The sequence below is a fragment of the Epinephelus lanceolatus genome, chromosome 3 (genome assembly GCF_041903045.1).
Source record: "Epinephelus lanceolatus isolate andai-2023 chromosome 3, ASM4190304v1, whole genome shotgun sequence".
Lineage (NCBI taxonomy): Eukaryota > Metazoa > Chordata > Actinopteri > Perciformes > Serranidae > Epinephelus > Epinephelus lanceolatus.
The window spans coordinates 14,575,847-14,592,537 of NC_135736.1; the positions used below are offsets into that span (position 1 = coordinate 14,575,847).

A 16,691-nucleotide genomic window follows, 5' to 3' on the forward strand; every position below is an offset into this window, starting at 1 on the left:
ATATAGTTTCTATTGTGCGTCATTGTAAACATAGTTAAGACACATTGTATTTAACACAGGATGTGGGATTTTAGTAGTTAGTAAACTTTTAGAAAAGAGCTATTCACTGTCGCTCTGACGTCAAACAATGGAGACAGGTAATAAAATACTGCGGTTATCCTATCTACACGCAACTGCAGGCACCGGAGTCTTCCAAAAACTTGTGCGGTTGCGTGTGGCCAAACAGCCAAATCGCATAGAATAATACACGGTTTCAGAAGTACACGGGTCCATGCGGACTAGATCTAATAATAGCAAGAATGTTTTATTTAAACTGGTGCATGTAGATTGCTTTTGTTTAGCCAGGGCAGAACTATTCGACGGTGTAACAGTCACTACCATCGTTGCCCCGGGGTGTATCAGTAATGCCGTCTGTCGAGCGTTTCCAGTGGGAGAGAGGGAATCGTGGGTGTAGCCCGCTCTGTATGGAGCCACGTCAAACCCACCAATAGAAACTCTTCTCTCATCCATCAGCGTAGGCCCCGCCAATTAAGTGCAGTTGAACTTGCAAGCAAAACTTTAACTCGCAAGCAAAGAGGACTGATCTGCAAGCAAAAGTTTTTAACTCGCAAGCAAAGAAGACAGATTTATAAGCAAAATGATGACACGTTTTTACTTACAAACTTAATTTTTGATTGCAGTTCAAGAAATATGCTCTCAAAACAGTTTTATATGATTGCAACAAAAAGACACAAAAATACCTCCATACAGCTCTAATACTAACTAATTGCTACTAAAAATACCGTAAGCATGAGGGCTAGGTATCGGTACTCAATACCTTTAGGGTATCGACTCTAAGCTATCAACCGTAGTAACCCAACAAGTAGTATCGAAACTTTTCCAGTCAAACGATACCTGCATTTGATCCGTTCTGTACCCAGATGTAGAGAAAAAAGAATATTTCTATGGTTTTGCTTGCAGCCAACCATCCAACGTGTCCTTCAGTTTAATGCGACGTGTAAATGGCCTACTACCACAGCAACTACAGCCCAAACAGTCTGTGGTTTGATAAAGTCGAACGCAGCGTATTTGCCAGGGTTGGCAGTTCAGTGTGCCGAGATGTCACCAAAATGTTCGAAAGTATGTCTATACTACATATCTGACATGGGTTTCAAATGAAGTAGGAAAAAAGGTATCAAATTAAGTGCTCCATGGGTATCGGAATAACTTGAAGGGTACTTGTACTGGTACTGGTATCATAAATGTTAGAATGATACTCAGCCCTAGGAAGCATCTCTGCCTTGCTGCAGCTGACTCTGTTTTTCTTTTCTCATTTAAGAGGTGAGACACAGGGCTGAGCAGCTGCTCACTCTCTGTGTTGCTGCACAGAACACATAGGTATCTGCGTGCCATTTGTGCCAGTGCTGGGAAACAGAGGTGAGTATTTCTCCAGTATCCGAGTGCAGATGCTTTTCTGGAAATTGGGCCTAAGCAACGATGGAGATTGCCTGTCACCAACCTTTCTCTTAGATAATGTAATACTCCCACAGGGCTGACACTATCTTTCACTTTTATTTGTACACAAACCACACCTGTTGCGCTCTTGCATGTCAATGTCACACCCAGCCAGTGGCTCCTCTGAATCAGCAGCTGGGTATGCAGCTGCTGTCCTGCAGGTCTGACTGCAAACAACCAAACAACATTACAGAATCGGCCATTGCCATCGGTGTATGTCATCTCATTCGCTGATAAGCCAGTAACAGTGAACGTGTTGATATCAGCCTATATCGATGTTAGGCCAATAAATTAGTGCATCCCTACTAAGCTGTATCATTGAACACCAGTGTTAGCTCAGTGCACGTTACTTTGGAGGCACAAACTACAAACTAAACCTGTGTGTCACAGTCTTAGAATGCATGTTTGTGTTATTCAGTCACTAAAAAGTGCCCGAGCTTCTGCAGGTGAATATTTATATTATGCATGATTCATTTCAGTGTACGACACGAAGAAGAAGACTGTATGCATCAGCTGTTAAACCATGTCTGAGCTTGGGGGCTTCCATGAGATTTGATAAACAACAGCAATGCAGCACTGGAGCTGCTTTTCTTGTTTTCAGAGGAAGTATACAAAACCTCAGTGTCTGATGACAAAACCTGTTTGTGTGTGTTCCTGCGCCTGCCTGGCACCTGCTCAAAACCATAACTAAGGCTCTGCACTCCAAAGCGCTGTTGGGTGGGCCTTGGCAGCAGCCTCGTGTCCCAGATTACACCACCGTCTGCCAGCCTACCTTGAGCACCTGCAGACAGCTCCTGAGCAAACAGTGCTGAGGCACGGGTGTCGGCAATCGTACACTCATCTGAGGCTGTTAATGCAGCACATTTGAAGCAGAACGTACAGTTTGAGATATCTATGGGTGATCTATTTTTGACTTTCAGCCATTAGGTCAGCTTCAAAAGCCAAAGCCTCACTGCCACAGCAGGCTACATCAAATCCCACTGATCTTTCCCCACACAAAAGCATTTTAGAAACCATTTCAAATCAAATGGCATGTGCAGTGTGGAGCGTAAACACAAGCATAGAACAGATCAGTATGATTATTTGAAAGAGAAAGGTGTGTGCAGATTGAATTGGACAGAATAAATGGCTTAGGTGCTAAGTTAATTAGCGTGCGTAAAGCAAATAAATAGAAATAGCTAATGTGATCACTCCAGCCTGCTCAGTAGAGGAGTGCTGTAGCTACTGCACACTGCTGAAGGCCATTTCAACTCACACACTGACTGTTTGCTCATTTAGAAGCTGCACATGGTGAGAATGTGAGTGGAGATGAAGAGCTACAGGATACAGGCTAATGATACACATTTCTGTTGTGGTTTATTTGACTGAAAGATATTTTAATGGCCACTGTTTATTCCAAGAAATATTGTTCTTATCCACAGGGCTGTACCAAACAGTTTGAAGCTTCATTTATAACGCTGACACTAGAATTATAAAATCAACATTCAAACACTGCGCAGATCCTTTTTTCATTTGTTTTCTTTATTGCATGCTTATTCATTCTGTTTAAACCACTATTTTTATACAGCTGCAGATCAAGATTAGGCTACACTAATATTAGTATTATACTACAGTATTTATAGAATTAATCTCCAGTGGTGGCTGCATAGCAGTGACTATGTTTACATGCACACATATTTTGGGTTTTCGTCCTTATTCCAAAAAATACAACATTCCTTCTAAGCTGTTCACATGTCTAATGAAAATATTTCACTATCCTGTTTATATGCAGCCGTGCATACTCCGATTAATGTGCCCTAACATGCAGTTTATCACGTCAAAATATGGAAAAGTGGAACGACTGCAGCCGCAAAGTAGGTGTGTATCTTGTTCTCTCCAGAAATGGTCTTTATATTTTTCTTTGTATTTGCTGGCATTTAGCCTTTTATAAACAACATGTTCACTGCAGCCAAAAATCTCTTTCTTTCTCCTGCGTGTCATACACAAAGGGAGGCACACACCTGTATTAATCAGGTGGTGTATCAGCAATCTAACACCACCATAATTAACGTTTAAATAACTGCAATAATAAAAAAAAAAAATCTGTTTTGGTTGTAACACTATTGTAGTGTGTAATATTAATATATATTCACACTGAGAAATTTAAGGATTTTTCTTTGTATTTTTACAGAGTATCTACAACTATAAGACTCTTAAATTTAATACATTTAATAGGCCTACCTATAATTAATAATACCTAACACCTAATACACCTAATAATTTTTAAATCAAATTTAAGACTGATTTTTGGACAAATCATCTTTTTCTTAGTCAAGCACTGCAGGTAAGTAAGAAGGCAAGTTTAATATATGTGGCTCTGTGCAGAGGTAAGTTTTATGTGGGGATGTGATTATTAGAGTGGGTTAGGTTAATCGACATTTTTCCAGCAGGTAGGCTAAGATCAAGTGTTAAGTAAAAAGACAGCGTTAGGTTTGTCAATATGTTAAAGATTTGTAACATCAGAAATGTGACTTTGACACAGACTTTGATTCATTTCGACAAAAAGAAATGAAAAGGATAAATAAAATTAGATAAAAATGTCTGTGGCAATGAAGACCTTACAAATTCAAATTTAAAACTACACAATGACTTTTAAGGCTTAATAATTATAAAATTGAATTTAAGACACTGATACACTGACAGAACCTGCAGACACCCTGTTTTAGGGTGATGACAGACATTCAAGGCTTCAATCAAAAACCTCAAGAGGTTTAGAATGTAAAAAAAACAAAACAATCGGTACAGCTCTACTAATCCATAACTTTCAGGCAAACTTGATGTCTCCAAGAACAATAACGCTACCATTTGTATCTTAAAAGCATTTTAGCAGTAAGATGATCACTTTCCAAGTGCTTGGTAATCTCACAGCTGAAATGCTTTTGAAAAAGAAAACTGTCGGTGATCACGAGCAGGGGATGGATGAGAGCTGAGGGAAATCTGTGTGGTAAAGTGACTTAAATGTAATTCAGCAGTCTGCGCTTTAAGGACAGAGACGCTTCTATTCTGTGGGTCAGTGGGGGTGTAACCAGACTTCTGTATTGGATGGTTGAGGGCAGAGGCAGGCTGATGGATGGGAGTCACCCTGAGGTCATTCCGCACCTGCAGTCCTCTCTCTCTCTTCTCTCACACCATTGTATTTTAATGTTTTTTTACAATCTCCCCTTTGCTATAAGCAGACAACCTTTAAAACAGTTTTTCCAACTGCTTTACAAACAATGTTCAGTGCAAAAAAGATCATGTTACTGTTACAAGATCAATGAAGTTATGTTGAATAATTGTAGTTCTCACAAAGATTTGCCTCCAGCGTAAAAACTGCCAAAGAGATTGATAGCTCATGGATGACATCATGACTTTCCATGCTAAGGTTACAGGACAGAGGGTGGGGGTCACACAGCAATGCATATAACCCTTCTGCTACTACATCTGTCAACAAACCTGCCACAGACGTTTAAGGTCCTCTCAGTTCTTTGGCTGTGCACACATGCTGTTAGGAATGGGTATTCGATACCTTTACATTATCGACCAAAATGAGTAGTATCAAATCTTCTCCAGCTGATCCTTTTCACAGACTGTCCTGCCTCCCCCCTGGATCAGTAAACTTTCTGTTGCTGCCATCTCCAGAGCCACTCTCCTCCCAGCAAACAGTCAGTTTAACACCTACCCAGTTGGTACAAACTAACACAGCTGCAGCAGCTAACATCCAAGACTGAGCCGTTTAATGGTCCCAACAAACTCACTACAACAATAAAATGGCTGGACTCTGTCGTTACACACGTTAATAACCGTTAGGCTGTGTGATGCTAACAGTTAGCCCTGTGACTGTGTGTGGACAGCTGGGTGGACTCCATGTCCCTGGAGCAGATATCACATTCCAACAGCAGAAGCTCAAAACTGGGGCAGCTCCGCTCTCTTGCGGCGACAGTCTGCACTGCTCTCTTTTGTTTTCTCTCTTTTGAAATACTCGCTTATCAATTAATCGATAATTGATCTTTAATTTTTTTGATGATCGAATAATGAATTTTGATCGTTTGCCCATCCCTACTCCTGATGATGCTTCCATCTGTGTGTGAATGTTAAAAACTGCGTAGAAGGTGGCACCTTGTATGGTAGCCTCGGCCACCAGTGTGAATGTGTGAATGTGTGAATGTGACTCGTAGTGTAAAAAGCGCTTTGAGTGGTTGGATGTATGGCTATACTACACGCCACTCTATTCACATTATGGGTGTCAAATAAAGCATTCTGTTGATAGCTGTATAACTTTAAGGGTACTGGTATTGGTACTAGTGTCTTGGGTTGTTGGTTTTTTTTTTTTTTTTTTCCCAAACGATACCCAGCCCTACGTACTCTATATACAAACAAGCTTCCCTGTGTGACTGACTGACAGAGGTTGCGGTTACAATCTGCCTCACTGAGCAGGTGGTGTCTCTAAAGCAAAATCAAAGACTGTCAACACAATAAAAGATCAAGATAAAGATAAAAGCAATAAAACCCCAGGAGTCTCCTTGTACACTTCATAAAGCATTAGACTCAATTGGTTTTATTATCTAATATTTTTTGATACTCTTGTCCCACCTCCCAAAAATAAAACATTCAAGCAGCAAACTAAAATCAACTGTCTATGACTTTCAGTGTTCGTTGCAACTGAGTGATTACAGTATAAAACAGGCAACTAAATGTTGATGCTTTTCTTTAAATGTGACCTGCAAGCAGCTAAGGAGGATTTATTAAACACAAATGACTGCAATCTGATGGTGGCTGCATTCCGGTAAAGAGGACTGCAATATAGTGCTGCCAACTCCAGGGCATTGTAACAGGATGAAGTAGTTTTACTGCAACGACTAAGACAGCAGCAAAGGAGGCTGGGAATTTAAAATGGGTCAGAGAGCAGAAGGTGGGACCTTACCATCTCAAGGACTAAAAGCCAGCACATTACCATAACAGCCATCTGGTACCGAAGTGTCTGCCTGTCCCATTACAACCTTTCCAGTCAAGATTTTGTATTTCGTTTCATTTCACTTTCTCCTTGTGGCTTTGAGACCCAGGTGACATTTTTAATTGGTACTCAGTGCTTTCTTTCCCCACATCGTTTCCATCCACTTTACAACTCTTTCACCCACTTTCTGACTTCTTCTCACTGTTCACCATCACTGTGTCTCAGCAGTACAGTCAGCAGCAGCCGTCAGGCCTGCTCATCATTATTACCACACCAGCCTCCTCCTCCTGCTGCCCCACCAGCTCCACCCCCACAGTCACAAATGCTGCTGCTTCCAGCAGGGTGGCGTCACAGCTCACCTTGACCCCACTATCGTGACACCCACCCTGACAGAGCTGAAATTAATGCACAGACTGAGAGAGCTTGCTGAATCACCATACACACACACCAGGAGTTACTTTACAATACTTCTGGAGGTCTCAGCAGCGCACTGACGAGTGGTTCAGTTATCAAATGATTGATAGATTGAAGGACGTCTCAGACACCCGCTGCACTGCTGTTCCCTCGTTGTGTGTACCACTGCTAGCTACCTGCTGCTGCAGTGCACTTCTGTCCTTGGATGGAAATTCCAAGGTTGCGCTGCAGCAACAGGGCTCTGTGTGTTTGGTAATGCTGACTGTGGCAGGCCCAAAGCAGGCGCTGAGTTTTCCTTCAAACCACAGTTTTAGAATTTATTTTTAGATCATTATACTGTGAGTAATAGTAATAACAAAATTATCCCCTTCGGGCAAAAAAAAAAGATACTGAAAATGAACCTGAAGCATCAAAATCATTGGGGGAAAAACATATTATTGGGTGCCATGGTAACCAAAGCCCTGCAATGCACAGACATACAGAAAATCCTTTACTACACAGGCTGCATGTTAAAGAACTATTACCTCTCACTACCTACATAGAGGCATATAGCACAAACACATCTGGCCACAGTGTCAAGACGCCGTTCATCAACACCTTAGAGCCTGGCCCACACTGTCAGATTTTTTTTACATCTTAACCGATGTTAAAAATATGAGACACCCCGCACATAACGACACATAATGATGAATTTAACAGTTCTGTCCTGATAGTGTGTGGAAAGCAACCGTTTGCCAAAAACAGCACACCACACACTCACAGATCCCATTCACGAACAACCAGAGAACTGACTCTCAAAACCGGAAATGTTGCACGATCAAACGTGACTTTAGAGCAAACAAAAATGGCGGACAACAGGCAAGAAGAACTAGCTGTTATTCTGTGGGAAATTCAAAAAGAAAAAAAATGAATTACAGATAAAATCATGGGGAGGGTGTGAGTTCAATCTCATGTGACACTGCATTAAAACCAACTGAGACCTCTCAGGCCGCTGGTGATCCTAAGGATTTCTCCCACACAAATGGATATTGAATCGTAAATAGTGAACATGTTTAATTCTGCAACGTGAAATCGGTGTGGCCAGGATTGCCTTCAGAGAAAAGAAAACTCTAGACATACCTCAAAAATAGGTGAGATGATCTTTAAAAGCAGCAAAAATAATTGGGGCTTTTCTGGCGATTGTTTGGAGGGGGGTATCAGGCCCAAAAATTGGCCCCATTGCCGTGTTGTGTGTGCCTTTAGCTGTTAAATGCCATGTCATGTCAAAATCTCTGCACTCATTTTTAAATTATCTGCAAGAAAGCCGTATCAGGTATGTTGCAGGTGTGCTACAAGGTGTAAACTGGGTCAGTGTCGAGTTGACAACAGTAACAGGCCTTCCAGAAACATGCACCTTCTGTAAGTAGTTTTAAGGTCAGTGAGGAAAATAATCATCTTAATCCATAGTCAGAGTACTGAACTGCTGATAAAGCACAGACAGTGTCCTTGTCCTTACAGGATTATGTATGTATGACTGTACCGTCCTATTAAAAACACAAAAGAGGTTCAGATACATTGAGCATCTGGTCGTGTCTGCCTTTGCAGCAGAAGGTTTAAGGTGAATCATCAGTAAGTCACGTAAGGTGACAGTTTCAGAGTGAACAAAAAGTGGGCACGATGATCAATGATGACGACACTATACACTCTAAGTATACCACACACAGAGAAAAAGAAGAGGTAATCACTGCGTCTGCAGGCAATGAAAATAAGTCAGCCATGTTCCTGAGTGACTCGCAGTGAAACCAAAGGCAGTGCAGCTCGTTGATACCTGCACTGAGATACAGATCTGAGCCCCATCACCTCCTCTGGAGATAGTTATTAAGATTTCATAGGGAGCAAGAAATGTGATGTGTTGGAGTGAAGTAGTGAGCTGCAGACATGTTCCCATTTCAAGGCTACTGTGGAACTTGAGCCTATCACACTTTAGAGGCTGCTAATACAAGCTCGTCTGAGAGTCAATGACTGAGTGCCTCAGAAAGTGACCACAGATGGCAGCTGCTGCACGAGCTCTGATCAAAAAGTACTCTGTTTGTGCAAATGTGATCATGGAGGTAGACCTGCAGTTACTACAGTTCAATGACAGTGTCGTGCAGGACAGTGTGGATGTGTGTGCGTCTTCAGAGGAACGGAAGTAAATATGTCATTTCCCTCATGTCAGTGTGTGTACATGAAGGACAATCACAGAATCACATTTTTTCTAAAAGGTACAATATGTTGAACTTACAGATATGTTTAAGTAAGCAGTAACCATTAAAATCCTCTATCAAAGTAGACTTGATCTTATGCTAGCATTAGGGTTGGGTATCAAACTCGGCATTTTCAAGGGTACCAACCCAATTACAGCTTGGTATGGTTTAAAAAAATGACGATACCAATACCAGTGCCCTTAAAGTGCTACCAAATAGATCACTTTTTTTCAACTTGATTCGATATCCATCATGTGAACTGAAGTGTTCAGTTGTCTAAAATGCCAAAGGTGTGTAGTGCAACTGTACTTTTGAAAATTTCGGTGACATCTTGGCATACTAAAATGCCAGCCTCCTTCGAAAACACTGTGCTCGACTTCACCACACCACAGACTGTTTGGGTTGTAGCTGATGAGGTGGTGGGCCAATCACATGTTGCATTAAATTGAAGGATGCTTGCGGTGATTTGCTGCGAGCAAGACCACACAAATAGTCTTTTTCTCTAGATCTGGGTACCAAAAGCATAGAATGCATGTCTCATTTGACTGGAGTAGTTTCAAGACTACGTGGTACTGGGTTATTTCAGTCAATACCTTAAAAGGTATCGAACGACGACCCCCAGCCTTAGATACTACTGAGTACCGATTCACGTTAAATCAATCAGCACCAAATTTCCGTTTCTGAAAGCCATAGCATAAGCTGGGTGAGAATGAACCAGTTCCCACAGGAGGCAGAGGTGCCATGAAACACCAAAGCACCAGGAAGCATTACTAACTTCCTTTCAGCACCCGCGGCACGGATCTCAATGGCCAGCTCGTGATCTGCAGTGATAAATTCAGCATCTGGTCTATTTTATTTTAGAGATAGCCTGGTATCAATTGTGTTTATTTCAAATTATGTACTTAATCCACATATTTGTCAATCATGTCTAAATGGAGTGAGAGCAGACACACACAAGCAGACGGACAGAAAATAAGGGCTACGTGTGATCAGAAAAACAAAGGAGCAGAGTCGCTTGCTGACCAGCACAGAGTACCAAAAGACGACATCAGCCCTGCAGCTTGTTCAAAACTTACAGTTTTGTTATTACAGAGAGAGTTAAGTATCAAAAAAAGTACTGTTGGGTTTGGTTCAAATGTGAATGGTGACATAACCTTGCTAGCAATAAATACAGTATATTATGAAATACAATTTCTGGTAAACAAGGTGAATGTCTTTGCCCTGTGAGAGCAAAGGCAATGCAATAGCAGGATATTCAAAATGGCCACCGTTAGCTTCTGCTGTAGTATCAAAGTTTTCAAAACCCAACGATAAGCTATGTGTATACTGACTAGGTTAACAAATGATTATCCTCTTAGTTTGCCAAAGCATCATTTCTTTGTTTCCACATGACATTACTTCTAATTAACAAGCTGCTCATTAAGCAACATTTTTCATTTAGCGTCACACACTGAAGAGTCATGAGACGCTACATTACGACTTTTATACAACACACATCTCTGGATATCAACACAAGACTGCAGCACAAAAAGCTGCACTCTCCATTGTGCTGCTGTCTCCCCTCCTAACAGACCATCTCCTGTGGGGTGTGTCTTGTGTGGTTGTTGTGTGATGTCCTGATGTTTGTGTTTTTAGGGAGTCTGTGAGACACAGATAAACTTCCTTGTCAGCTACAGTTGGTCACACGTCTTTTGAATCAGCTCGCCTCGAAAATAATACCAGAGCATCATACATGCTGACAAATCTTCATTAGGCTCCTCTGTTTATTCTCACACCACTTCTGGAAAACCTGGTGCACAATGCAGGTTGTTATGAAGGACAAAGGAAATGTTGCACATGTGTGTTCACAGATCCTTCTGGTGCAAGAAAGACATAGACAATGAAATTTGATGAGGTAAAACACTGCAAGGAGCGATTTTAATCTGGCTCAATTTTCATGCATTAAAATTAAAACATTCTGCTGGCTACCCATTTTGGATAATTTATAATTTGCACATAATGGTTGCTGCTATGCTATCACTATCAAAATCCTAGTTTTGCTGGGAAAATGCTGGTTTTATTGATCTCAGGAGAAACCCTTACAAGTGTGGCAGATTTTAAGCAGCACTTTTTTCTCCACTGATTGCCCCTGAGAGAAAACGTTCTAAGTGGAGGTGCCGACTGCAGAATAAATATGAGTCAGAATTTTGTAGAAATATCATCTTAGAGATGTGCAACTTTGCATACTGCAGGAAGTAATCGTGAATTATTGATTGGAATCTTCACCACGCTCTCAGGATATATGCAACCAGGACAGAGCCTGCTGAGACAGGGCATGTGGCGCACGCAGATAAGCCAACAAGAAGTCACACACACACAACAAACCTACCTAAAACAACAATACTACAGAATGAAATTCATACATGCGCACACTGGCACACGCTAGATCATTTGGGGACGCTGACTAATAATGACACAGCATTAACAGACCACGAGGTGTGTAAACATCAGCCTCATTGTTTACCAGACCCTTTGTTGTGGCAGACGTTGAATGACACTCAGACCAGAACATTTAGCACAAAAGACAAAGCAAGGTAACAGTGGGTCCTGAAATAGGTTTCTTCTGGTCCCATCCTGTGTCTCTAACACAAGTTTGTATGAGCTTTTTCCAGGCCAGTCCTCTTTTAAACCCTGTGAGTGTTTTCCACAAAGCCCAGGAGAAATCTAGAGAAGCCCTGGAGAGTATGGACGACAGCAGATTTCCTTTTTCTTTATCAATTAAAATTTCATTCAGATGCAACTCTGAGTGCGGTGTTCAATGAAACATCCATTAAAAGTACATCCAACTGTGTCTCCGAGTGGAGCAAAAGGAAGCTGTCTTTTACTGGCAGTTACCCTGCTGTCACTGCCTTTGATACTGCCTTAATATTGACGCCTGTCATGTTCGATGATGAATTAAATCGGAGTTGCCAAGACTGCAGTGGAAGAACAATGGGTTTTTGACCTAAATGAAGTGCGGCTGCTCCAAAAAGCAGGTTAACCAAGTTAATGAATGGGTCTTTCAACTAAAATAACTCAGTAAAACGTCTTCTTGAAAAAAAAAAAGCTTTGACTATTGCTGTGTTTGCAGGCTAGCCAGCCTAAATGTACTACTATTATCACCTGCAACTGGTCAAGAAAACATGCCAAAAATTCACTTGGTTCCAGCTTTGTAGGTGTGAATACTCACTGGTTGTGTTGGTATGCCACTACAGTAGATTTGGATTTTGGATTGTGGGTTGGAGGTGAAAGTGTCAACTTTGGCTTTGGCATGTTTTTGGCATTAATCAAGAAAACAAGAGGCAGATTAATCAATACAATAATTAGTTGAAGACCATTAGAATGAAGAAATGACGTGGATTAATGTAGGACTGAAACTAGCCCAGAGGAAAGCAAATGCAAAATAAGATCTCTTCTTTGTCCAGCCTGTTTCTCCTAAACACAGCTGAGCTTAATGTAACATCATTATGAGATTTGACCATTTTTTCATACTTCTTAAATTCAGCCCTCTTCTGCCAGCCCGATCCTAATTTAATATAAGCACTCTCTTTCCTCTCTCACTGCAGTAATCTGTATTTGTCCGATAGAATCAGCTGTTGAGATCATAGTAAGATCCAAAACTAAACTTGACCGGCTTATAAAGGGCCTCCACAATTGCAGAAATTTGTCTCAGTGATCAAATTCAAGTCTCAACTTTGTGTATTTTATCTGTTCTCAGAGTTGAGACACCTCTGAGAAGCCTATGAGCACAGCAAAACAACTCCTGCTACTTTATTTATGTATGTATTTGCTCCTTATTTCTCTTAAGAGGGGGGTTTAGGAGAAACAGATCTGAATGTAGTAATCTCCAAATAAGAAACTGGCTCATTCTTTTATGTGTTTTCCTCTGGGAATGATTCAAATTAGTCTCCAAGCTCACTGACCAACCAATTAACTGACTGTTTCAGCTCAGATGTGATTTAGTCTAATTTCAATTTATGGAAAAACTGACAAGATATCACAAGTTCAGAGTGAATCCAATGAGAGCTTATCTGTGTTAGCCGTCTGTCACTGAAGGTGTGAGCTCAGACTGGCCTGAAACATGATGCCTGTGTATTTTGGATGAGGAACTGAGACATTATGTAAATAGTAACGGCTGCTCTATCTAATAACCTGTTGTGTTTGACAATGTTTGGTGTCAGGCCAAGTCACACCCAGCTGAGGAGCTACACGGAGTCATGGATGAGCTAATCAATAGGTGTACGGTTCCTAGCAGGGTCCTGCACCTGCCAATCCCTGTGGTTGCACCTCCACACAGAGAGCTGCTACCTGTCGCACCAGCAGCTGGATGCAATCAGGCGGAGCAGCCCTGCTCAGCCTGCCAGCACCAGCAGAGTGACATGAGGCTACGAGCTAAACTGCTAGCTAGCATGTGTGCTTGAATGCTAGCCAGCTAGCGAGCTAGGTTATGCGTTTTAGGCAGATGGATTAAGTGAACCTTATCCCTGACAGGCTGGAGAGTAGACTCGTCTCTTCCTATAAACCCACAACAGGCGGTTAAAAGCAGAGCAGCCCTCATGTCAGGCTGAGGGAGTGACCGAGTGTCAGTGTAAACAGTTAACACATTAGCTGGTGTGAGGTACCTTTGTCTCCCTGATGTCCTGCTTTCCTCCTTCAGGGTACCACTGGACGCGGACAAATCCCCTACAGAGAGGCCGACTCGGGGTGTCCACACCGCTCTCGGTGTCCGAACCACACGGGACTCGTCCTCCTCCTCCTCCGCCACCTCCTCCTCCTCCACCGCCACCGCCTCTCCCTCCGCCATCATCGAGGTCCGAGTCTGAGTTAAAATCCTCCTCGCCGTGGATCATCCGTACGAGGCCAAACCGGACTGAGCCGCGATACCGCCCGGAGACCAGGTCGTGGGAGAAGAGCAGCCGCTGGGAGCCGTCCGCCGTGGGAGACAGAGCCATGGATGGAGGCTCCGAGCCCGGGCTGGCTGTGGGGGAGAGGCCCGGGGTCGGGGATGTTGCCGCTTCTGCTGCGTCCGTTGTGGCCGCCGCATCCGATGCTACGGGCTCCGCCATCGCTGCTGTTGTCAGGGAGTGATGCTAGAGCGCGAGGATGACGGTGGAATGAAAAAAACTGTAACCTGGAAGCAGCGAAGTGCACGTGTTTACGTCGCGACGGAGGGCTGCGTATGTAGCGCAGTGTGGGCGCGTCATCACGCAGTACCCTCTGTCACCACTGTGCGGCAGTGTGAGCCATAATCTGTGATGCACTGGTTCAAGTCAGGTTCTGACATTCCCCCTGATATAAATGGCTTTATTTTACTATAATCTAACTCATACATGGATTTCCTCAGAATAAATTAATTTTAATTTAATTTTTAATTTCTATTTATGTTTATGAGGGGAAGTGTGGTTGTTGTTTTTTTATGAGCTACTGGACAATTGAACTTACCTTTGGGGATGAATAAAGTTCTATCTATCTATCTATCTATCTATCTATCTATCTATCTAATACTGACCATCTCGTTTAAATGCAATGTTCTGCTGGGAAATCTTTGGTCCTGGCATTCATGTGGACACCACTTGAAGCACTTCACTAATCCAAACACCGTTGCGGACCAAGTCCCTTTCTCGTGGCGATTACACTCCTCAATGGCAGTGCCCCCCTCCCCAGCAGAGCATGAACCATGCCTCACCACAAAAACTACTCAGAAATGGCATGAGGAACATGACAAAGAGTGCAAGGCATCAACCTGGCCTCCATAGTCCCCACATCCCCAGTCTGATCAAGCATCCATGGGACATGCCAGTACCCTACCTCACAAGCGACCAGTCTCAAAGGATCCACTGCCAGTGCCCCGGTACTAGACTCCACAGGACATCCCCTGAGGTCCTGTGTCCATGCCTTGACATGTCAGAGCAGAATCTGTTCAAAAATGGCCCCACAATGGATGGGGGTACGTCTGGGGTACCAACACATCCCATGAATGCTTGATCAAATCGGGATATGGGAACTTTGGAGGCCAGGTCGATGCAGTGAGCTCTTTGTCACGTTCTTCGGGCCATTCCTGGGCAGTTTTTGCAGTGTGGCATGGTGCATTGTTCTGCTTGGGGGGGCCACTGTCATGAAGAAGTGTCGTGGCCATGAGAGGGGTGTACTAGGTCTGTGTTTGGGTGGGTGCTACGCATCAAGTGGTATCCACATGAATGCCAGGACCCAAGGTTTCCCAGCAGAACATTGCATCATAACAAGATGAGCAGTGTTATTCGCTTCACCTGCCAGTGGTTTTAATGTTTTAGCTGATCAGTGTTTATGAAGTGCTGTTAGTTGCATGGGCAAATTATGAGACAATGGGCCCCTGGGCACAGAAATGCAAAAGGCCTCAACACGTCTTCTACATTGGAACAAGATTAACATACTCTGTGGTGATTTTGCTTCATTTTTGTTGTTTTGTGTGTCTCTGTAGTCATTATACATCTTTTAGACTGGAATAGACTCATTCCCCAGAGATGTACCACAGAGCGCCACAGGAAGTCATTCCTGCCTGTGGCCATTGAACTTCACAGCTCCTCCCTCAGTGTCAATAGACTGGCACTTGGACTGAATTCACCTGTCAGCAGTTAGAATTTCATCATTTATTCATTATATTTCAGCTGTGCACTGGGGACTGAAAGGTACAGTAATTCTTTATATGGCTGTCTTAACTGTATTGGTGCAATAATTCAACTGTGCAGTATTCTTCCCACTTTATTCTTACACACACACACACATATATATATGTGTGTGTGTGTGTGTGTGTGTATGTATATGTATATAGTTGTACATTTTTTAAAATATCTTTAACTTACATACTGGTTTTATACAATTTAAAGTAGAATAAGGCAAATATCTTTATATTTTTACACATTTAAAATACTCAGAACATTATACATATTTTATATTTCTAAATATTTTACATAGTAGTGTTAATATTTTGGCATTTTGCACATATTTTTCTTTTATATTCATACATACTTCGTACTCTATACTTCTATTTCTATTCCTGTAGTTCTCTAGGCTTTACATCAGAGTGACTGTGATCACAGTTTCCCAACCGGGGATCAATAAAGTATTTCTGATTCTGATTTTTGTGGTTTGGGTTCTGCTTGTGGTTGTTTTGTGTCTGTAGTAGTTTATCGGGGGTTATATTTGGTCATTTTGTGTCTCTCTGTAGTCAATTTGTGTCTCCGTTTGGTTTGTTTTTGTAGTTATTTCGCATCTGTTGGGGTCATTTTGGGTCTCTTCCTCGTTGGTATTTGTCAGTTTGAATGACATTTTGCAGGCCCTCCTGACACTTTGGGCCCCTGAGCCCGTGCCTGATAAACTTGTTCAGTAATCCATCCATGGTTAGGTGAGTCCCCTGAACAATTATTAGTTCATGTATTTTTTTTTTACCTTATTGTTTATTTAGTATTGTACAATTATTGGTAAATATATTTCTATTGTTATATTTTATTATATTGAATATATGATATACATATTATAATGGCATTTATTTGCACAGTAATGCACTCAGCTGTGTGTGTTTGTTGATACTG

At 42.1% G+C, this 16,691-nt stretch overlaps 1 protein-coding gene across 6 annotated transcripts in view; it reads right to left on the reverse strand.

The window, feature by feature from the left end:
* Positions 1-14,282, reverse strand: part of ube2o (ubiquitin-conjugating enzyme E2O) — a 50,581-nt gene extending 36,299 nt beyond the window's left edge. For 5 of the 6 annotated variants that reach the window (XM_033624076.2, XM_033624075.2, XM_078165443.1 and 2 more), the window contains exon 1: positions 13,746-14,282. In XM_033624076.2, coding sequence (XP_033479967.2) covers positions 13,746-14,189 — 444 coding nt within the window. In that variant the 5' untranslated portion in view covers positions 14,190-14,282. The remainder of the gene's footprint in view (positions 1-13,745) is intronic. The other variant, XM_078165460.1, reaches the window with a different exon arrangement.
* Positions 14,283-16,691: the final 2,409 nt, after the last annotated feature.